Genomic DNA, 23,554 nt, shown 5'->3' on the forward strand with positions numbered 1-23,554 from the left:
TGTTAGAGCAGCACCCCACTCTCTCGATACCAAATTCTGTCTTAGTCATCTAGTGCTGCTATAACAGAAATACCACAAGTGGATGGTTTTAACGAAGAGAAGTTTATTTCCTCACAGTCAAAGTAAGCTAAAAGTCCAAATTCAGGGCGTCAGCTCCAGGGGAAGTCTTTCTCTGTAGGCCTTCTCAGCAGTGTTCCCCCGGACTAGGAGCTTCTCAGCGCAGGGACCCCAGTCCAAAGGACGTGCTCTGCACCTGGCACTGCTTTCTTGATGGTATGAGGCCCCCTCAGTGTTAGTCTTGATTGCCTGGCTGAGGTACTCTTTGTCATGTTTCTCCACTGTAAGCTTATGCTTTTTTCACCCTTTCCATACTGTAGTCTTTAGAAGGAAGTCAGTATGTGTAGCCCACACTTAAGGAGCGGGGAGTTATATTTCTCCTCTGTAAGAGCAGAGTATCTACATAAATTATTTGAACTTCTTCTCCACCAGAATACTTCTGTCAATTTGATTGATTGATTAATTAATTGATTGATTTTTATTTACGTAACTATGGTCTTTTGGATATTTATCTTATACTCTAAGTTATAATCCAACACTATTTTATTTAATTTTTTGCTGAAATTGTTCCATCTTTAGCCATTGGGAGCTCTTTCAGTTGGTTGTGATTCTCTTTCACAAACCACATCATTGTGTTTGTTTTTGTTTGGAGTAGTTTTCTTACTTTCTGGAACTACAAACTGATGCATGGTATATATATTTTCCTCCATGATTAGCTTTTTGACATTCTGTATCTGTATGTTTATTCTTAATTTTTATTGAAACATAAGACAAATAAGAGGATACCTTCACAAATTAAAAGTACACAGCTTTATGAGTTATTACAAAATTATACAATCCTGTAATCCAGGTAAAGTAATAAAATATTGTGAATATTTTATAAAAATATTATGAAGACTCAGACATCCCCTTTTCACCCCCTTCTAATCAGTGTCTCCTCCTTCTCCTTAAAGCTAGCCACTTATCCTGACTTCTGACATTATTATTTGTTTGCCTATATAAATGAACTCAAACATACAGTATTTGTCTGGCTTATTTCAATCAATAGGAGTCCCTGGGTGGCACAAATGGTAAAGCGCTTGACTACTAGGCAGAAGGTTTGCCGTTCGAACCCACCCAGTGTTGTCTTGGAAGACAGGCCTGGAGATTTGCTTCTAAAAGATCACAGCCTTAAAAACCCTGTGGAGCAGTTTTTACTCTGCACACATGGGGTTGCCATGAGTTGGAATCAACTCAACACTAACAACAGCAACATTTCAATTAACATTATGTTTGTTAGATGCATCAGTGTTGTTACAGCTGTTCTTTTATTTTCATTTCTACATAGAATTCTATTAAATGAATATATCACGATTTATTTATCTATCGTATTGTTGATAGACATGCAAGATATTATTTCTTTCTTAAAAATCTTGTAAAATACACAAGCAAAGCTGCTTGGCCATGGGTATTTTTTTGTGGAAAGCTTTCTAATTATGGATTTTTAAAAACAGTTATCTTTCTAGACTCTTTCTTGCATCAATTTTGATAAGTGTGCTTTTGTCTAAGAACTTTTCCATTTAATCTATATTTTCAAAATTATTTTCTAAAGTTGCTCATAATATCCTATGATATATTTAATGTCTTTAAAATTTGTCATGATTTCCTTTCCTTCATTGCTGACCCCTTATTTTTTGCCTTTGTTTTCTTTTTAATCTATCATGCCAAGGGTTTATGAACTTTTTAGTCTTTCAAAAACCAACTTTCAGATCTCTTGGTAATCTATGTTGTATTTTTGCTATTTCCTTCATATCTGATACTAGTTTTATTATTTTCCTCTGCTAATTTTCTTGCAGGTCATATGTTATTTTTCTAAAATTTTTGAAATGTAGTTCTTGTCATTGATTTGTAACATTTTTCTTTTCTAATATATGATTTTAAAACTATTAATTTTCCTCTCCTATAATTTTAGGCATTATCCTGAGAGTTTTGACAAGTAGTATTTTAATTATCATTCAGTTCAAAATATTTTCAAATCTCTACTATTATTTCTGTTTTTAACCATGAGTTATATAGAAGTTTATGGCTTAATTTCCAATTTATGGAGCTATTTGTTATGTTTATGCTTTTTATTTCTATTTTAATTCTGTAATCAGTGAACATACTCTCATCATTATGAAATGTTTTTCTTTATAAAAAGTCTACCTTTTATGTTTTGAATATAACTGCACTAGCTTTCTTTTGATTAGTGGTTCTTTTGATTAGTGTTTGCATGGATGTCTATTTACATCTTTTTATTTCGAGCTCTCTGGATCCTTGTATGTATCTCATAAAGAAGCAGTATTCTTCTTTAAAACCTGAAAAATATTGTCTTTAAATTAGATTCCTTTTTCTATTTACATTTAATATTTTTACAATATGTTTGTATTTATTTCTGCATCATCTTATTTACTATTCTGTTTGTACCACCTGTTTGTTCTTTTAATTCTATTATTTGCGATATTTTAGAGAGTTTTTTTTTATTATTATATTTATTTGGTGGTTATACTTTCTTTTACTGTCTACCCCAGATACTGCAAAATGAATCTTTGAATTATCAAATTCTAGTAGAGAGAAATTTTACTTTATCCTAGATAGTAAAATAGTCTTAGAATATTTTAACTCCATTTATTCCTCCTTACTTATGCAATCTTTTTGTTAAGTATTTTAATTGGTATTTGTGTATCTGAATGTGTTTGTGTATATGTACGTGCGTGTTTACAGATATCAGTATATTGTTTCATACATTCAGTATTCCTTTAGATTTATCCACTTATTTACATTCTTCTTTGCTTATCTTTTTTTCTTGAATCCCTGACCTTCAGTGTGCGATTATTTTTCTTCTGCTCGAAGAAAACCCTCTTGTATTATTTCTTGTAAATGTCTGTTGGTGGTGAATTCTGTCAGTTTTCATTTCTTTGAAAACGGTTTTAGTAAATTTAATTTTGAAGGATCATTTTATTGGCTAAGAAATCTATGTTGGAACAAATAAGATATAAAGTTAAGTGTCTAATCAATTACTCTGTTTATTCTTCTCCTGGCAAATGTTTTTTCTTACATCATTTTTATGAATCTGGTCCAGTATTTCAGTTAATTATTAGCTGGTATATTCCTAATTTTAAATAGTATATTAACACATCTATACAAGTTTTAGAAGTGATAATATTTAAATAACTCCTTAAGTTCTCCATAGCTAATTATTCAAAAGACCAAAAAGATTAGAATCTATGCAGGTCTCAGTTATTCCCTCTGTCTCCTTTGTATACTCTATTCTTTGTTACTCTATTCTTTGTTACTCTTATGTGATCTTCTGACTTTCCTCAGTTCCACAGCTGAAACTCATTCCCTTCCAAGCCTAATTTCTCTTAAGTAAAAGTACACTCATGCTTATTTAAGATTTTTAAAGCTGCTTTCTTATAGGAGTTAATAATGATAAAGCAGAATAAGTTAAACAACCAAACACCACATACATAAATAAGACAAACCTACATGATTTCAAATGAATGAGAACATTATCCTCTAGGTGTAATATTTTAGATCAAATATTTTTGAATTTGTTAAAATTGTATTTTCTTATCTGGAATGCTCAGAATGCTTTCTATATATAAGTCATCTTCACACATGTGCTTAATTTTATTGCAAAACAAGAGCATGATAAACTTGGGTTTCTTTTATTTTCTTTCATTCTTTTTTTTTAAGCATTATCACGATGAAATATATTTACAGTGCTAAAGCTCTAAAAACTGTTTATTCCTAAATATCCTTAGTTTTCCTTGATAAATTTGTTAATTCCAAAATTCCATTGCAGCAACTTATATTATTGGCCTGTGACACTTCTTCGGGCAATAAGGCCTATGGTATAAAATAGCTAGAAGCTTTCTGTTATAAGTGGTAAAAACTCTGTCTGTATTCAGGTGCTGCATCACTGCTCAGTGTGAACAGAGAACATCTAAAAACACCTCTACAGTGAAGACTTGTGCCACAGATGCTTTTATCTAAAGTGAAATATATATCCGCTCTTATTTCAGTTAATGCAAATGACTGTGTTTATAGTACAACCTTCAACCTTTATTCTTTCTTTTCTTTCCTAACATCTTGCTTCCAGAACCTTTCCTTGTATAAGAAAATAGTCAGATATTACCTACTCACAGTAGGACATAATTTTAATCATAAATTAGTGTACATTGTAATGGAAAGGAATTATTTCATACAGATTTGAATATGCTTGAATGATAATGGAATTAAATTAAGAATTTTTTTCTTTATGCTTTAAAACTAAATTGTGTTTCATATGGTAAATTGTTGAATAAAAATTTATATTTCTTACCTCAATTTAACTACAACACTGGTAAATCTGTTACCAACTACGTTATGTACTCTCGTATCTTATACTTTTATTCATAATAATATTCTATCATCTACCATTCCTGTTATATGTATTCATAAAATTTGATGCTTAATGGAGGTTCGAGGAGAGGTGAGATATTTAACAAGCACATTTGAAATGAAAAACAGTTCTGAATAGATCCCTAAATGTGAGCCTTTCATCTGACAAATTCAATATAAACCCAACTGTTGCCTGGTATTTGGGAAAGAAATAAAAAACTGTCATATACTCACAGAGGCATAATAAACAAATGTTAATTGATGTGCTTTGTTTGAAATACTTCCAGGGAGACTTGCAATGAGCAAGGATTTTCTGTACAGGCAATTCAGCAGCATATGCTGGCACATCTAGGAAAAGTCATCATGTATAAGTGCTTTCTGCCATCTGGTATATGACCTAAAATATCAAAAAGAAATATGTACAGCTGAAATGAATATGTGATTTTATTCAGCGTACCTTAGATTCATTAGGTAAAGCACTTTGTGGTTAACTTTCATGGTGAGATCTTTAAAATAATATGTTTTTATTCTTAATGATATTTCCATACTCCTAAGGTACTCCGTAGAACAGCAAAATAGAACAAACAACACTATTTGTCTCTGTTCTCTCGGTGCCTATCTCCCTCCTCCTACACATATGGCTCTTTTGAAATAAATGGAAACTCTTGGGTGTGGAAAGGGTGATGTATTTTTGGAAGAGTACAGTCCTTTAAATACTTATCAAGAAAGCACTGATGTTAACAGACATGCTGTTTTAAACAGACAAAAATGATATTTGTAGGGCCTTTACAATGTGCCAGCCACTGTGTTAAGTATCTTACGTAGTCCCATCATCACCATCTATACAGATGGGGGAATCTAAGTTGAAAAGGAAGTGAAATAAGTGGCTGGTGGTAGATGCACCTGTGAGTAAGCTTAATGCAAAGGCTGTTTCCACTAGCGCATGCTCTCCTCAAAATTAAGTATAAACAAGAAATTGGCATTTGTTGAAGAACTTTTGTGTGACAGACACTCTGCTAGAATATATATTCAATTTTCTTTTTTTAATCTTTTCAATAAATGGGGGTATTATTATCACTCATTTTAGAGATAAAGATGCATTCTCAGAGAGGTTAAGTAACTTAGAGAAGATCATGCAATTAGTAATATTCCTATTTAGTTATTTACTTAATGTACTATACCAGTGCTTCTTAAACTTTAATGTGCATGCAAGGGTTGGGCTTGAGATTCTGTTTCAGATATGCTTCCAAGTATGAGATGATCTGACAATTATGATTTGGGTAGGAAGGAAGTACACATGATGCCACCTTTGTGAGACTTTATAAATGCTGCAGGAAATAATCTTTTGATTCACTAATGTTTAAACTTTTAAGATTAATAGAAAAATAACATTTTTTTCAAAGTAATCTCCAGTACTAAGGTTGCTTATGGACTGGTGGAGACATCTAAGCAGAGAGAGAGAGAAAGAAAGAAGGAAAAAGAGTTTGCTACAAACTTTGCTGCAATGGCGTAACAACCATTTCTTTCTTCCCTTTTCTCTCATATCAAGAATAGTGTGTGTTAGTTCAAATGTTGGGATGTTTGCTGTATTTCTCTAATTATTGAAAGAAAAATTCAGAACTCTGAAGACTTTTTTTTTTTTTTTTTTTTTTGTATTGTGACAACATTCTAATTCCTTGGGGAGTTTTCTCTTGTGCTAATTTATCCATCTTTTTCCTGCCCACCGACACCCATGATTATTTTTCTATCTTTAGGTCTAGTATAAAGACAAAAGGATGGGCATATGCCCCTGTACATGGTCAGAATATGTATGAGAGAGGAATATTCTTCAAGAATAACACTTTTCCAATTTCAATACTAAATCAGTAAAATTAACACAGATATTAAAAAATTTCCATTTGGTTCTTGTTAAAAAAAATAAATGTCAAGTTTCAATAACACCATTAACAAAGAAAACTTTGAATGGTATAGCCTGTGTAGGCATTGCTAAGAAATAGGGACACATAATGAAAATTTAAATACATAAATAATGGTTAAAGATGGAATTTAAGGTAATGTCTGTTGGCAGGCTAAACAGTAGTAAATTCATTAATTTGGAATCTATTTTAAAGAGGTGGTCATTAATATTTTGTGTGGGTCTACTTCCAAGAAGTATAGACGTATATACATGTATTTTTGGCACTTAAGTCTCTGAATTCTGACATACTATAGTAATGGCTTTAAGAGAAGAAGGAAAACTCTTTAAAAAAGGGATGACTATAGAAATATAATCATGATCCTGTTTGATAAATTTACTAATATAAAAGGAGCAATTTATCCCCATATCACAAATGAAAAATAAGACTGAACAAAGCTAAAAACAAAACATAGACTTGGAGAGGTTAACTAAATTCCCCAAATTTGCATTCTTAACTAGTAAGTGGAAGAGCTGGATCTGACTTCAGATCTTTCAAACTGCAAAATTTGTATTCTTTCCTGGCTACTTCTTTCAGGGAAACAAACAAGCAAACAACAAACAAGCCAACCCTTTTATAGATAAGAGAAGTTTGCCTTTGATGCATTTTCATGACTCAAATGCCTTGAACATCAGTAAGGGAGGGAAAGTTTCAATAAGAGACATATCTTGAAATGTTTAAGTGCCCTCATTGTGCTGAGAGCTGGTACCTGGATCTGTCAGTGTGGGAGGGACTACTGCAAGGAGTATTGCCAAAGAAGACATGATGAAAAGAACGTCAAGATTCTGTAATGCAGTGGAATGCTACCTCTGGTCACAAGGCATTTGACCAAAAAGTGTATCATGAGAACACTTATTTGTGTTTGTTTATCCATTCACCCATTCATTTATTCACTCAGCACTGTCTTAGTAATTGAAAAGCTCATAGTAATAGCTTATGTGTGGGCAATACTATATGTTGCTGTGATTTTGAAGTATCTTTTGCTTATGAATGAATAACCCAGGGGAGGTAAGCAGAATACACAACACGGGTAGTTTGATTACTATTTTACAGATGAAGTGGCAGGATTTAAAATATTAAGTGATGTTTTCAAAGTCACAACAGCCAGAGACACAATTTGGTTTTTTTGTTCCAAATTGAATCCTTTTTCCATGATTTCTACGTAGTTAATAAGCAAGATATACAACTGGGAACAGTGTAAACATTACTGTATACCGATTTCAACATCCAGGGATAATTCAAAGATATTTTAAGAATGAATGAATATATTTCAATGAAGGCTAGGGATAAAGTGTTTATTTTTCTGAAATAGAAAAATATATATATTAGAATCTCTTTTTCTTCAATTTCAGTATTGGTATTTCTATCATGAAAGATGTTTTGGGTCAACATTTTATTTAGTTTTTGTGTGTGCTTACATGTTTGCATGATTTTCTCCTTATCCTTTTTATGGGTTTTTTTTTTTTCATATTATTCTTTCCCACCCTCTGTGGCTTTCACGGTAATCCATATTTACTTACCTGCCTTCTGCAATTTTCCTTATTGCTTCATCCCTTGATTTTTTTTCAATCTTTGCATAAGAGTGTTCTAATTTTTCCACTGTAATTTTGTCTAGATAATGCAATCATCAATCTTTATGTAGTAATTTCATTAAGCCATGCCTGATCTTGGAATCCTAAAGAGATTAAGCTTGACATTCATATGCAGACAAACATTTTCCTTTCCTTTATTTTCTACCATAGGATTGATAGGTAAATAAAATGAATCCTGAGTGACTGGTAATGAGCTGCATGAAGATTGATAATATTCAATAAAAAATGTAAAAACTTAAATGAAAGGAAGCATCATTCAACTTATTCATAAGAAAGAGATTTCTTAATATGAACATATGATGACCAAAAAAATTTGTAACGTTACATTTTGAAACTTACAGCTTCATTTATTATTATGGGTTCTGGCCAAGGAAAATATTCCTCTAACCATTTCGAATGACGAAATAATTAAAAATCAATCCTGGACATTATCAAACATAAATTAAAAAATTCAGAAAATAGCTCCTTCCAATAGATTGCTTAAAATTGTGGATTTTTTTTTCTGTTAGTTTTTTTCTTTTGGTGTTAGGACATACTGAATTTAATCTAAATCTAAATCCTAGAAAATCTTCAATTTAAACTAAATACAGAGCCCTTGTTTGTTTTCCACTTAACACAAATGTTGTTCCTAAAAATGTTTTGTTGACTTAAAGGAAAGCATAGATGGTAGATAGAGAAATGAAAATCTGAGTCAATAAAACATGTATATTATTTCAACTGATTGTCTAATTTCTTGTTAAATAAATTCTGTAAATGCTTATTAAATTATGACTTGGGAAATATACCAAATTTAGAACAGAAGTTGTAACCTTAAATTCTCAACATTTTAAGGTGGGATTCCTTAATGCTTAATTGTTTCTTCCGTTATAGTTATGATTTTTTTAGATCTTTCTGAGACTGAATTTTTTCCTAAAAACGCTATTTGTATTTAACTAGAAAAATGAAATATTAGAGAAAATTAACTGAACATATATTGTGTTTTTTATTGAATATTAGGTCATTTTTACTCACACTAAATTCTATTTCAACTGGTTTCTTTTTCTTTTCCTTCCACAGGCTGAGTTAAACAACCCAACTGATCCTTTCACTAGTTATGGTACAAAAGTTCCACCAAATGTAGGGGATGAAACTTTTTCCAAGTATATAGGATGGAGAATTGCCAACACACTTTCCAAACTATTCTTTCCCTCCATTGATGCCCGTGCCCTTCCTTTGAAGAAACCATCAATAAAACAAGTCCAAATGAAATATCCAAAGAAAAAGGAGGCTCCCATGAAGAAGAGAGTTCTCCGTTTCACTGTAAGGTAAAGCGAAGCACTATTCAAAGTAGTTCTGCTATTCTAATACAATAAACTTCAAAATCACAGAAACCATATATAATCATGTGCCACATTATTTAACTCAGTTTCTCTTCTTCAATTGAAATCTTGACTCTACCACCTCCTAGATATTCTATCATGCGCAAGTTACTCCCTTCTAAGAAACAGTTTCCTCATGTTTAAAATAGGTATTAGTACATAATACAAGTCAATCTTATGGAATTCTTTTGTGGGAAGTGCAGCAGACTAAAAATAGAAACTCTATCATGAAATTTTCAAAATTTCAATTCTGTATTCATTTTGTATACATGTATACACACAAATATATATACTATATATATGCATATGTGTGTATTTGTGTGTCTAATGTGTCTAACTCAGTGTCTTGAACATAGACATTCAATAAGTGGTAGTTATGACAATGATTATTAAATTTTATGTTTCCAACTCCCCCATAAATGTCTTTGTATCTGCTTCTAAGGAGTTGGAAAAATCTTACACTTAGGAAAGATTTATTTAAGTGAATCATTTTCGAATTTATTTTGCTATTTCTTCAATAATAGATTCATTTCAAATATTCCTAAGATTGCTATTACTATTTTAGCATAATTAGATATTTTCCATACTGTCAACCTTTTGACAGATTAAAAATTAGGTGAAGAATCACTCTGTTGACATATAACACAGGCCCGGTTATATATGTTTAGATACTTTGGTAAAGATTTGAGACAGAAATTTTTGATTTATCCTTTAATCCAAGTCATTTAAAAAGTCCATTGTGTCATATTTTTTTCCATTCAATTCTGACAAATATACAGTGCAGCTTTCTGTTATATTTTTAACAATCTATTTCTTGCTTTGTGTTGATGCTCTGTTGATCAGTATGTTCTCAGAAGACTGTAATTGATAGTTTAATTTCTTTTTTATTTTGATTTTTGTCATTCCTGATTTCTTTTCGTTGATTGTTGCCTCTCTTGATTTCTTTTTTGTTGATTGTACCTTCTACATCAGTTGTTCAAACAGAACAAGGGGATGTGCGTTAGGGTTGTATCCTTTCACCATATCTATTCGGTCTGTATGCTGAGCAAATAACCCAAGAAGCTGGAGTGTATGAAGAACAGGGCATCAGGACTGGAGGAAGACTCGTTAACAACCTGCATTATGCAGATGACACAATCTTGCTTGCTGAAAGTCAAGAGGACTTGAGGCACTTACTGATGAAGATCAAAGACTACAGCCTTCAGTAAGAAAATAAAAATCCTCACAACTGGACCAATAAGCAACATCATGATAAACAGAGAAAAGATTGAAGTTGTCAAGGCTTTCATTTTACTTGGATCTACAATCAACACCCATGGAAGCAGCAGTCAGGAAATCAAAAGACGCATTGCATTAGGCAAATCTGCTGCGAAAGACCTCTTTAAAGTGTTGAAAAGCAAAGATGTCACCTTGAAGACTAAGGTGCGCCTGACCCAAACCATGGTATTTTCAGTCACCTCGTATGCATGTGAAAGCTGGATGATGAATAAGTAAGACCGAAGAAGAATTGCTGTCTTTGAATTGTGGTGCTGGCGAAGAATATTGAATATACTATGGACTGCCAAAAGAATGAACAAATCTGTCTTGGAAGAAGTACAACCAGAATGCTCCGCAGAAGCAAAGATGGCGAGACTACATATCACATACTTTGGACATGCTATTAGGAGGGATCAGTCCCTGGAGAAGGACATCATGCTTGGCAAAGTAGAGGGTCAGTGAAAAAGAGGAAGACCCTCATTGGGATGGATTGACACAGTGGCTGCAACAGTGAGCTCAGGCATAACAACAATTGCCAGGATGGTGCAGGACCGGGCGGTATTTCGTTGTACATAGGGTCGCTATGAGTCGGAACTGACTCGATGGCACCTAACAACAGCACATCTTGTCCATCTCATAAATTACATCTACCTAGCTTTGCCTTATTTTCTTTTAAAAATCTAATGTAGTCTTTTAGTTCTATTTTTTAATTCATATATTTTTATTCTTATCTATATGAATCTGTTACTTCTTTCTTTTGGCTTATTTTGTGTTGCATTTTCTAAGTTTTTGAAGCAGATGCCAAAAAATGTGGGAAATTTTCTTCCTCAGCATATTTGTAAATTATTATTTAAGTTCCAAAATCATGCCCAAAGGCAGACTTTCTTGCAGATATGATAATTGGATGGGACAAGGCCAAGTAAACAGGCTCTTCTTTTGAGTACACAGTCAATATAGTAAAATAGACACATGTTTGAGGAGAATGTTGACATAATTTTAAGCATTTTTCAAGAATTCTAAAACAAATGATGAAAATATGTAGATTTCAGGTTAAGGATTGTGTGCAAAAATATATATTACAAAAATATTCCTCAACAAATATTGTACATATTTGTAAAATTATGACATAATCAAGGTTCAATGAAAATGCTAGCTTTAAGTGTTATGAATATTGAGATTTACTTTAGAAACCTCGAAGAGCACCGACTACAGACATGGAAGAAAAATCAGTCTGGGGCTACAGTAAGAATGTTAAACAGGTGCACTTTGCTTTCCCATCGTGAAAAGTTAAGGAAACAACAGCAAGAAGGAAACTAGAAAAGTAGAAGAAGCTGGATATGAACAAAGGGAGATTAAAGACACAGGCCAGAGAAAGGATAAGTAGTTGGTAAAAAGGCAGAGGAGATGGATGGACATAGAGTAGAAAAGAGAGAGAAGAAGAGGAGACATATTGAGAATGGTTGGGGACAAAAAAACAACAAAAAGAAGAAAAAAATATAAGCAGAAAGAAAGATGAAAGAGACTAAAATGAAAGGGAGAAGATATAAGCCAAGGAGAGAGACATACTGAGAATGAAAGGTACAAATGGAGGGGTGTGCACAAGGTTTGGGAGAAATGGAAGAGAATATGCAAAGTTAGAGAAGAATGAGGAGAGAAGTGAGATTACGACCCAAAGAGTCCTCTGCGTTTTGAGGGGATTAATAAATTAAACTTCTCATCAGAGCCCACAGTCATTAAGTAAATGACAACCATTCATCACTGGCCATTGCAAAAAAGTTATCTGTTCATGCATTTCTTTACAGTTCATTACAGGTTCTAGCAGTGAAATTTAGAGCATCGCTGCCCCAAATGAGAGAGCCACAGCAGCACCGCAGCCTGAGAATCACATTAGCAGGAGTACTTCAGTGTCGCCCAGCTCCAGGGTCAGCATTCACACTGTAGTGTATGTGAACAGTGGCTTCTGGAGTTGTGCATATTGCCAGCTCCAGTCAGGGGTAAACTAATCTGGGTACAACAGAGGGGAGTAGAATAGGGCTATAGCTCCATGACATCAAGACAAAGGCTAGATCAGGCCTGGGTGAACAGTTCCTGCTGCCTCTTAGTGGCATGGAATATACCACATTTTTGTTTCCATTGTTGAAAAGCAAATTTAAATCCAAGTTATGCATTGAAAAATGCATATGCTCACTACACATTAACTTCAGGAAATTCTCCATCTAATCAAGAGTCCCACAGCTTGCTCCTTTTGTTGATTCTTAACCTGCTCCCACTCCCAGGCCTACAGACTAGAAATAATAGAGCTAATGAAAACCTGGGTGTGTTGAAGCCCCACAGGTATAAGTACAAAGGCATAATTTAAAGCCTACAGTGTGCTCAGCTCTTTTCACCTTTGAAAGGTCTTCATTTGTGGTGTCATATCTCAATTCTTCATCTAGTTTTTAGAAATTGCTAATTTGTGTTCAACAAATAGCAATGTGAAAGACAGCTAGAAGGGCTCCTACAGAAGACAAGGCGGTTTTAAAAGGAAGGAGGACAGGAAATTTAAGATTCTATGTTTCTTTATTGTCTTGGAGCACTAAAGCATACTTATGTCAGTGTGAAAATCTGAAAATTTACTAGTTAGGAAAAAAAGGGACTTCCTTATTGATGAAGCATCTGTCACGTCTCATGACCTATAATTTTTTCCAAAAGTATTTTTTTCCCTGTGTTTTTAGCTTATAAATTCTTTGAAAGTAGGGACTCTGTGTTTTATATGTTTATAAACATGTATTTTGCTCTGAATGACTTGCAAATTTGACTTCTTGATATAATTTTTCAAGAAAATTGATCATTTTGCCGCTGTCTATTAAATTTTTTTTTTTTTTTTTGCTTTGCTTTGCTTTAAGTTAGTGGGGCACGCTGTTGAATGCATGCTCTTTCTGCTTCTCAGCATTTTTTAAAAAATAAAAAAAAATTATTCTTTACTATGTCATAAAAGCAGCAGCCTAAAAACCATGCCAATAATATTTCTACTTCAAAGCATAGTATTTCTCTTTTCTCTCTTTGTCAATAAAACTATCTTAAGTTTACCTTAAGGCTGAGAATTCAGAACTCTGAAGACCAAATTTTTAAAAGCCAGTTCCTACATCTGTACATTTTTTGCTTTCGAATTTCTTGTAAATGCATTGTCTAAGCTTGTGTCTTGAATCCTTAAAAACTCAGCAACAACTAATTTTTATGTGCATGTATGTAAAGGCTAGGAGTACACTAACTTAAAACTTTATTTCTGATTGTATTTATTTAGCTCAAAACTTTATGCTAGAAGACTTTATTCCTTAGACTAGTGCTTGGAAGAGAACCCCACAAAAACAAACAAGAATGGACAGAAAGTCTGTTGTCATTTGGGCATGAAATTTTACATGGCTGACTTTATAAACTAGGTAGCTGCACCCAAAGCTAATGCACCTCCTCTGCAGCTTCCTTTTTAAAGGGAGATACAGTAAATCCTATGAAAGCCGGCAACTGTGTAAGGCGGAAACCTGTCAGAGAAGGAAAACTCAGATACAGTAAAACCTGTGAGAGCTGAAACTCAACGGGACTGCCTTGTTTTTCCGGGTCTCGAAAGTTTTCCGCCTTTGACAGGATGCAGTCTTAGCACTTTTCTATAGCTCTTTGTTAGCGGAAACTTCCGTAAAACCTGTGAAAGCCAGAACCTGTGTAAGGAGGAAACCTGTCAGAGGAGGAAAATTCAAATATTTTCCACTAAAAAGAGCAATAGAAATGTGATAAGATTGCACCCTGTCAAAGGCTGTAAATTTATGAGACCTGGAAAAACAAGGCAGTCCAGTTGAGTTCCAGCTCTCACAGGTTTCACTGTAGTTCTAAAGTGGTAGGAGTTGTAGTAACTAACATTAACTGAATGGTGGCAAGGTGGGAAAGGTAAATGACACAGTGTCCCATGAGATGGGTTAAAGAACAGGCTTTATTGTGGAAACTTACAAGCCACTTGTTAGCAAAAAGAGACGCATGGTCCCCATGTCTCATTATCTCACACAGAGGGGTGTTAGGGTTTCAGGAAGCAATTGGACGTGCACTGGGTTTGCTTTCCCAGGGAAAGGGCCCTGCCTGCTGCTCTACCTTCTTACAATGTAAGTGTGAAATCTGACTACTCAGCGGGGAAATAAACGTTTTTGGCTCTGTTGCCAAGCCTTCTGAGGACAACAGAGTTCTAGAAATGCCAGCTGCTCAGAACCCGAAGCCCTTGGGAAGTGCTCGTAGTGGTTTTGAAAGAGGGCATTGGGCCTCATGGGAAGTTGGATTTAGGAGCAACTCCACCAAATGGAAGACAGTTTGGACCCTCAACTCTAGCCAGCAAGCTACCAGGCAATTTAAAATCAGCCTCCAGTGTTATGTGTGGACAATCCTGTTTGCCACACGCCACATTAGTGCATTTTATAAACAAGGCACTGTGCTAAACAAGGCACCTGCTACTTAGATGTAGATATGATTATTTTCTCCATCCTGTATGTGTGGATATTGTGTTATCAGAGAGGTTTAGTAACATGGCCCACGATTCGCAACCATTACCTTGGGAATTTAAATTTGAACAAAGGGGCATCTGATCCTGAGTTCACTATGCTATTTTCTTCCCACTCATGTGAACTTCATCTGATTTCAAAGCCTTAGCAATTGTTATATAACTTAACTTCAGATCATAAGGAAAAGTATTTTACTATTTTTCAAATTCAGCTTCTCAATTTTCAAAACATAATATTGATTTTTTTTTCTGATTCCTGCACCTGTCTACATAGTATTAGGAAAAGCATTCAAGGGGGAAGCACTTTCAAGTAAATTAGTATGATTTGGGCTGATGGAGAAAAAATATATATATATAATACGTGTGCGTGCATGCACACACACACACACACACACATATATAGAGAGAGAGAGAGTTTAAAAAGAGGAAGTCTCCAAAGGTAGAACTGGCTTCTTATTTAATATTGTCTAGTCTTTCTTGACTATAAGGCACCCTGGTGGTGCAACGGTTAAGAGCTCAGCTGCTAATCCAAGGGTTGGTGGTTTGAGCCCATCCAGTGGCTCTGGGAGAGAAAGACCTGGCATACTGCTACTGTAAAGATTGATGTTGTTGTGTGCTGTCAGGTTGATTCCAACTCATAGTGACCCTGTAGGACAAGGTAGAAACCTCATAAGGTTTCCAAGGCTGTAATCTTTGACTCATCTGTCAATCTGTTGTTCTGTGGTGGCTTGCATGTTGCTGTGATGCTGGAAGCTATGCCACCATTTTTCAGTTACCAGCAGGGTCACCCATGGTGGTCAGGTTTCAGAGAACTTCCAGACTAATACAGATGAAGAAGAATGGACCTGGCAATCTACTTCTAAAAAAACTGGCCAGTGAAAACTTTATGAATAGCAGCCGACCATTATCTGATACAGTGCCAGAAGATGAGTCCCTCAGGTTGGAAGGCACTCAAAAAACGACTAGGGAAGAGCTGCCTCCTCAAATTAGAGTTGACCTTAATGACATGGATGGAGTCAAGCTTTCAGGATGTTCATCTGCTGATGTGGCATGACTCAAAGTGAGAAAATAGCTGCACACAGCCATTAATTAATTGGAATGTGAAATGTACGAATGTGAATCTAGGAAATTGGAAATCGTCAAAAATGAAATGGGACACATAAAGATCGATATCCTAGTCATTAGAGAGCTGAAATGGACTGATGTTGGCCATGTTGAATTGGACAGTCATACGGTCTGCTATGCTGGGAATGACAGATTGAAGAGAAATGGCATCACATTCATCGTCAAAAAGAACATTTCAAGATCTATCCTGAAGTACAACACTGTCAGTGATAGCATTATATCCATATATCTACAAGGAAGACCAGTTAATATGACTATTATTTAAATTTATGCACCAACACTAAGTCCAAGGAAGAGGAAATTGAAGATTTTTACCAACTTCTGCAATCTTAAATTAATCAAACATGCAATCAAGGTGCGTTAATAATTACTGGTGGTTGGAATGTGAAAGTTGGAAACAAAGAAGAAGGATTGATAGTTGGAAAAAATGGCCTTGGTGATAGAAACAACTCGGGAGATCACATGAAAGAATTTTGCAAGTACTTTTTTTTCAACAGCATAAACAGCGAGTATACACGTGGACTTCACCAGATGAAATACGCAGGAATCAAATTGACTACACCTGTGGAAAGGGACTTTGGAGAAGCTCAATATCATCAGTCAGAACAAGGCCAGGGGCTGACTGCAGAACAGACCATCAATTGCTCATATGCAAGTTCAAGTTGAAACTGAAGAAAATTAAAACGAGTTCACTAGAGCCAAACTAAGACCTGAATTTAGAGACCATCTCAAGAATAGATTTGATGCATAAAAAACTAATGACCGAAGATCAGAAGATTTGTGGGATGACATCAAGGACATCATATATGAAGACAGCAAGAGGTCATTAAAAAGAGAGGAAAGAAAGAAAAGACCAAAATGGAGTCAGAAGAGATTCTGAAATTTTCTGTTGAACGTAGAGTAGCTAAAGCAAAAGGAAGAAATTATGAAGTAAAAGAGCTGAACAGAAGATTTCAAACGGCAGCTCCAGAAGACAGAGTAAATTATTATAATGAAATGTGCAAAGACCTGGTGTTAGAAAACCAAAAGGAAAGAACACATTCAGCATTTCTTAAGCTGACAGAACTGAATTAAAAACTGAAGCCTCGAGTTGCAATATCGAAGGATTCTATGGGCAGTTGACTTGATGGCAATGGGTTTTGTTGTTTTTACTTTTTTTGGATGGCAAAATATTGAACTACACAAGATGCATCAAAAGAAGATGGAAGGAATACACAGAGTCACTGTACCCAAAAGAATTGGTCAACGTTCAACTATTTCAAGAGATAACATATGATGAAGAACCAGTGGAATTGAAGGAAGAAGTCTAAGCTGCACTGAAGACATTGGTGAAAAACAAGTCTCCAGGAATTGAAATCTATTGAGATGTTTCAATAAAAGGATGCAATGCTGGAAGCACTTACTTATCTATGCTAAGAAATTTGCAAGACAGCTACCAAATTTGTGAATTTCCAAAGAAAAGGGATTCAACAGAAAGTGGAAATTATCGAACAATATCATTGATATCACATGCAATTAAATTTTGCCAAAGATAATTCAAAAACAGTTGCTGCAGTGCATCAGCAGAGAGCTGCCAGAAATTCAAGTCGGGTTCAGAAGAGGACGTGGAAGGAAGGATAGCATTGTTGATATAAGATGGATCTTGGCTGAAAGCACAGAATACCAGGAAGATGTTACTGATGAAGATCACCAAGGCAAAGTCATAGAATCTTCCTAGACATATCCAAACACCTTGAGGGATAGAGTTACTGGGGCTGAGGGCTGGGGACCATGGTCTCGGGGAACATCTAGGTCCAAAGGACTAATGGACCACATGAACCACAGCCTCCACCAGCCTAAGCCCTGAAGAACCAGATGGTACCTGGCTACTACCACTAACCACTCTGACAGGGATTACAGTAGAGGGTCTTGGAGAGTGAGTGAGAAAAATGTAGAACGAAATTCAAATTCACAAAAAAAAACCAAACTGGTCTGACGGAGGTTGGAGGGACCCCCAAGACTATGGCCCCCGGACATCTCGCTAACTCAGAAGTGAAGCCACTTCCAAAGTCCACCTTTCAGCCAAAGATTAGACAGGCCTATAAAACAGATATTAACACACGTGAGGAATGTGCTTCTTAGTTCAATCAAGCATAAGAGACCAAATGACCAAAAGCAAAGAGGAGAAGGCAGGAAAGGACAGGAAAACTGGACGAATGGGCACTGAGAACCCAGGGTGGAAAGGGAAAGGGGGAGAGAGCTGACACATTGCGGGGATTACAACCAATATCACAAAACAATTTGTGTATAAATTTTTGAATGAAAAACTAATTTGTGCTGTAAACTTTCACCTAAATCACAATAAAATTTAAAAAAAAAAGAGGAAGACTACAGCCTTCACTGTGGATTACATCGCAACATAAAAAAAACAAAAATCCTCACAATTGGACCAATAAGCAACATCATGATAATCAGAGAAAAGATTGGAGTTGTCAAGGATTTCATCTTAATATTTCTTTTTACAATTCAATATTAAGACATTTATTTTATAGCTTCTTGCTGATTGCCTTAGACTAAGATACATAACTTCTCTGAGCCTTAGGCTTCTAATCTTTAAACATGTAAAAGTTGCACACTCCTCTCAGGTTTACCTGAGGATAGGAGGAAAGAATGAAGTTGAAGAGCCTAGACATGTTAGTTTCTTACTCTTTTGTTCTATAATTTAGTAGATTTTCTAAATTATTCATTTTTTTCAGAATATAATATTTAATACTTAACTCAGTAAGATTGTGATAAATAACAAGTAGAATATTTATATTTTTGTGCACCAGTTTTATTTTTTTAGCTATGAATTGCTGCTAGCAACTTTCCAAAGACAACATATGGTTTCATGATGATTTCCTTTTTGGATATGTGTTGTTTCCCTCATTGTTCCCAGCTATTTAATTAAAAAAGTAATCCATATCTAGTTTTTATTTTATAACACATACATTTTGAGGGTTTAATGAAAAGACTCAAAATGGAAGAGTCAAGTTTGGAATGTAGACATTTAGCACTGCTGATCACAATTACCAGCTAGAATACTCAGCCAACACATGTTAACCAGATTTCATGTGAAAAATGTTCATGCCAAGAACTGCAGCAAAGCCTTCTTCTAAGACAGAAGTCTTAGAGTAGGCTCAAAACCTTCTCCAAACAGGCTTCCGGGGCTCTGCAATATGAAGTCCAATGAGGGATGGCAATGACTAGAGGAGGGTGTGATGGAAGACACCAGTCTGGAGAATTGGAGATGATGTCATGAATGTATGAAAATCATGGAGACTTCTGTTCATGCATGTCTTCATTACCTCCAAAATTATAGTGCTGCTGCATTTCTGAAATTTCTGCATTTGTTGATAAAGTTATGTACTTCAGATATGTGTTTCTTTACAAAACTTTAGTTTTCACTTTCCAAATTACCTTTTCATGTCATTTTTTTCCCTTTTATCTTCCACCTCCTCCTTAAAAGTGTGCATCTACGTCCAACACTAATCATGCCTTCTATCTTTAATAAATTGTCATATCCATTTATCATTCTGAACAGCTTCTACTTTCAACGCCAACTCTGTCAGTGTAATATAAGACCAATAATTGCTAAACATCTATCATATCTGAAGTGATATATCGCTAAATTCTTGGCTGTTCACAGTAGTTCACTAACCTGAGTCTTGTTGAGCCAGAACTAATGTCAAGTAGTCTGTCTTTCTTTTTTTTTTTTTTTTTTACATAAAGCTATTTAAAGAAAAGCTTATATTAGGCATTGAAATTTTACTAAACCATTTATGTAGAAACCAATATCGTTGCACAGAAATCTAAGTACAACTAGATGAAAAAATCAACCACCTATTAGTATACTGATAGTAAGCAAGGAGAGGTTATGATAAGCGAATCACAGCAAAAAAAAAATTTTTTTTAAAGTTATATAAAATAATTTCACTATCTTCTTTTCTTGGTGAGCTAGAAATAGTATGTGTTGCAGCCAGCAGTGATTTCCAGAAGTCCCTGTTTAAAAGCTATGCATTTTAAAATCTGACATGCTCATCCTCACAAATTCCCAAATGCCTATGTGTCTTATTCCTATAATATTCACCTTCTCTCCTTGGAGAAAACATAGGAAGAAGGACAATAAAAGGTAAAATCCATATGGTGCCCAAACATCTTCCGTGATAGAATCATATCTAGTTGGTAGAGATAACCTGATAAGGGTCAGTAAAGTGACACATCTGTGGGCTTAGGCAGGGCATTAAGTCCCACTTTGAGAACCTAGGCCAGGGACTTCTCAGTATTCTGCATATTGGCCTCCGCTGCTATGCATAGTTTTCTCTGGCCGGTTCTTTCAGGTGTAGATCGCCAGGTCCTTCTAGTCTGTTATAGTCTGAAGCTCTGCTGAAAGCCTGGGTGACCCTGCTGCTATCTAAAATACCAGTGGCATAGCTTCCAGCATCACCACAACACGCAAGGCATCACAGTACGACAAACTGACAGACGAGTCATGAGGGTTTGAAGCACTTACTGATGAAGATCAGAGACTGAAGCCTTCAGTATGGATTACACCTCAACAGAAAACAAAAATCCTCACAACTGGACTAATAAGCAACTTCATGATAAATGGAGAAAAGATTGAAGTTGTCAAGGATTTCATTTTACTTAGATCCATAATCAACATCCATAGAAGCAGCAGTCAAGAAATCAAATGATGTATTGCACTGGGCATCTCTGCTGCAAAAGACCTCTTTCAAGTGTTAAAAAGCAAAGAAGACTAAGGTGTGCCTGACCCAAGCCATGGTATTTTCAATAGTTTCATATGCAAGTGAAAGCTGAACAGTGAATAAAGAAGACTGAAGAAGAATTGATGCCTTTGAATTATAGTGTTGGCGAAGAGTACTGAATATGCCATGGACTGCCAGAAGAACAAACAACCTGTCTTGGAAGAAGTACAGCCAGAATGCTTCTTAAAAGGAAGGATGGTGAGACTGTCTTTCGTACTTTAGGCATATTATCAGGAGGGACCAGTCCCTGGAGAATGACATCATGCTTGGTAAAGTAGAGGGTTAGTGAAAAAGAGGAAGATCCTCAATGAGGTGAATTGATACAGTGGCAGCAACAATGGGCTCAAACATAGCAACTATTGTGAGGATGACAGGACGGGGCAGTGTTTCATTCTGTTGTACACAGGGTTGCTATGAGTCGGAATCTACTCAAGGGCACCTAGCAACAATAACAATATTGGCCTGTGTGGCATTTAGTCAAGTAAAGTTGGATTAAACCAGACTTAAGTCTTTCTGGATTTATTCTCAATATAGATATGATTTAATATTGCAGTAATAGTGGTGAAGTTGGTGGAGTTTAGTAGTGGAAGTGACAGCAGCAGTAGCAAAAACAACTGCAAAAGTCCAGGCTCCCTGAATTCACCAGCAAGACCCTCTGCCTTGGTTTGGAAAAACTTTTCTATATTCATCGTAGCTGTTCTCCATTGTCACATAGCACTTACTGTCACATGGAATTCTAAACACAGCTGGCCAAAGAATCCACCGCAAGTTAAGCATACTGATATCAAGCAAGGCGAGGCTGTGACAAGAGCATGCGTATCAAAAGAAAGCTTCACATAAAATAATTCACCGGCTCCCTTTTCCCCTCTCTTGTTCGGTTTCATGTAGTACTCTATGAATAATGCCAACATTGTGAAAATCTCTAAATTCTGGAAGCCAGAAATCCATCCATATTACACATGAGTTAAGATAGGCCCAGCGAGTAGAATTACTGTGAATTTTTCCACTCCTGGCTCAGTAAGCAGTAACTTTTAGCCCTGTACTTCAGAGTTTTATTACCACCAGGTCAGATATGTTCAGGAGTATGATAAAGTGACAGGCCCAAGGTAGTGGTAATTTGGCCAGAAAGTATGAAAGAGAAAAAATATAATTGCTTTTGGGAGGTTACTTAGACAGAACATTATATATTGAGGAATGAGTATACTTAAATGTATGGAAGCAGTAAAAGAGTTCTCAGGAAGGTATTTTTTCTGTTTTCTCCCCAAAGTCAGGGATGCATCTAATCCAGCTACGACTCAATGGGGTTTCCAATCATCAGAAACGGAAATTATTCATTGTTCTCATGCTTCGTTGCTGAGCCAGCCTCACTGTCAGAAAGCTTTTCTTTATCTTTCACTTTTAATTGCGGCTGTATGTTACAGGATGAATGAGAATTGAACAAGGGGGCAGTTAATTTGATTGATGTGGACAGCCAAAGTGGGTAGTTCAGGCCCCTGAAATTCCCTTTAAGATCTGAATGATCCTATTTGGCTCTCTCAGTGAGTCACAGCAGTGAAATAATTGACATATTTTCACTTCAGTGTACGGACAACCACTTCTAATACTGTTTCCTCAGCTCATTGGCATTTAGATTCTGTTGGGGAGTAAAATGATGAGGAGTAAAGTAAAAACATAAAATATGTTCGTATGTTCAAGTTCAAGTAGATTTTTAAAATAATTAGACGTAATAATATGAGGAAAAAAGAGGTTGGTGCATGCATACAACCCAAAACAAAAGGTCAGAGGAAAAAAACAGGTCAATTTAACACAAAGGTCAGCAGTTTGAATCCATCAGCCGCTCTTTGGAAACCCTATGGTGCGGTTCTCCTCTCTCCTGTAGGGTCGCTATGTGTCATAATTGACTCAATGACAACAGGTTTGGTTTTTGGTTTTTTAGTATATGTAAGAATCCCTGGTGTCACAGTGGTTAAGATCTCTGCTACTTATCAGAAGGTCAGCAGTTTGAATCCACCAGCTGCTCCTTGGAAACCCTATAGGGCAATTCTGCTCTGTCCTGTAGGGTCTCTGTTAATGAGGCAGAATTAGTGGCAGTTATGTTAATGAGGCAGGACTCAATCTACAAGATTAGGTTGTTTTAACTCAATCGCTTTTGAGATACGAAAGAGAGAAGTGAGCAGAGAGAAGGGGGGCCTCATACCACCAAGAAACAAGAGAATAGCACACCCTTTGGACCCACAGTCCCTGCACTGAGAAGCTCCTTTACTGGGGGAGATGGATGACAAGGACCTTCACCCAGAGCTGACAGAGAGAGAAAGCTTTCCCTGGAATTGGCACACTAAATTCAGACTTCTAGCCTCTTAGACTGTGAGAGAATAAATTTCTCTTTGTTAAAGCCATCCACTTGTGGTAATTCTGTTATAGCAACACTAGATAACTAAGACATATAGGGTCCTATGAGTCAGAATCAATTTGATGGTAACGAGTTTGGTTTTGGTTTTAGTAT

At 35.5% G+C, this 23,554-nt stretch overlaps 1 protein-coding gene across 1 annotated transcript in view; it reads left to right on the forward strand.

Moving 5' to 3' along the window:
- Window positions 1-23,554, forward strand: part of TMEM232 (transmembrane protein 232) — a 213,247-nt gene that overhangs the window by 89,693 nt on the left and 100,000 nt on the right. Inside the window, exon 11 of the mRNA XM_004377012.2 lies at window positions 9,065-9,312. Coding sequence (XP_004377069.1) covers window positions 9,065-9,312 — 248 coding nt within the window. The remainder of the gene's footprint in view (window positions 1-9,064; window positions 9,313-23,554) is intronic.

This window comes from Trichechus manatus, unplaced genomic scaffold (genome assembly GCF_000243295.1).
Source record: "Trichechus manatus latirostris isolate Lorelei unplaced genomic scaffold, TriManLat1.0 scaffold00047, whole genome shotgun sequence".
In the NCBI taxonomy this organism is placed as follows: Eukaryota; Metazoa; Chordata; class Mammalia; order Sirenia; family Trichechidae; genus Trichechus; species Trichechus manatus.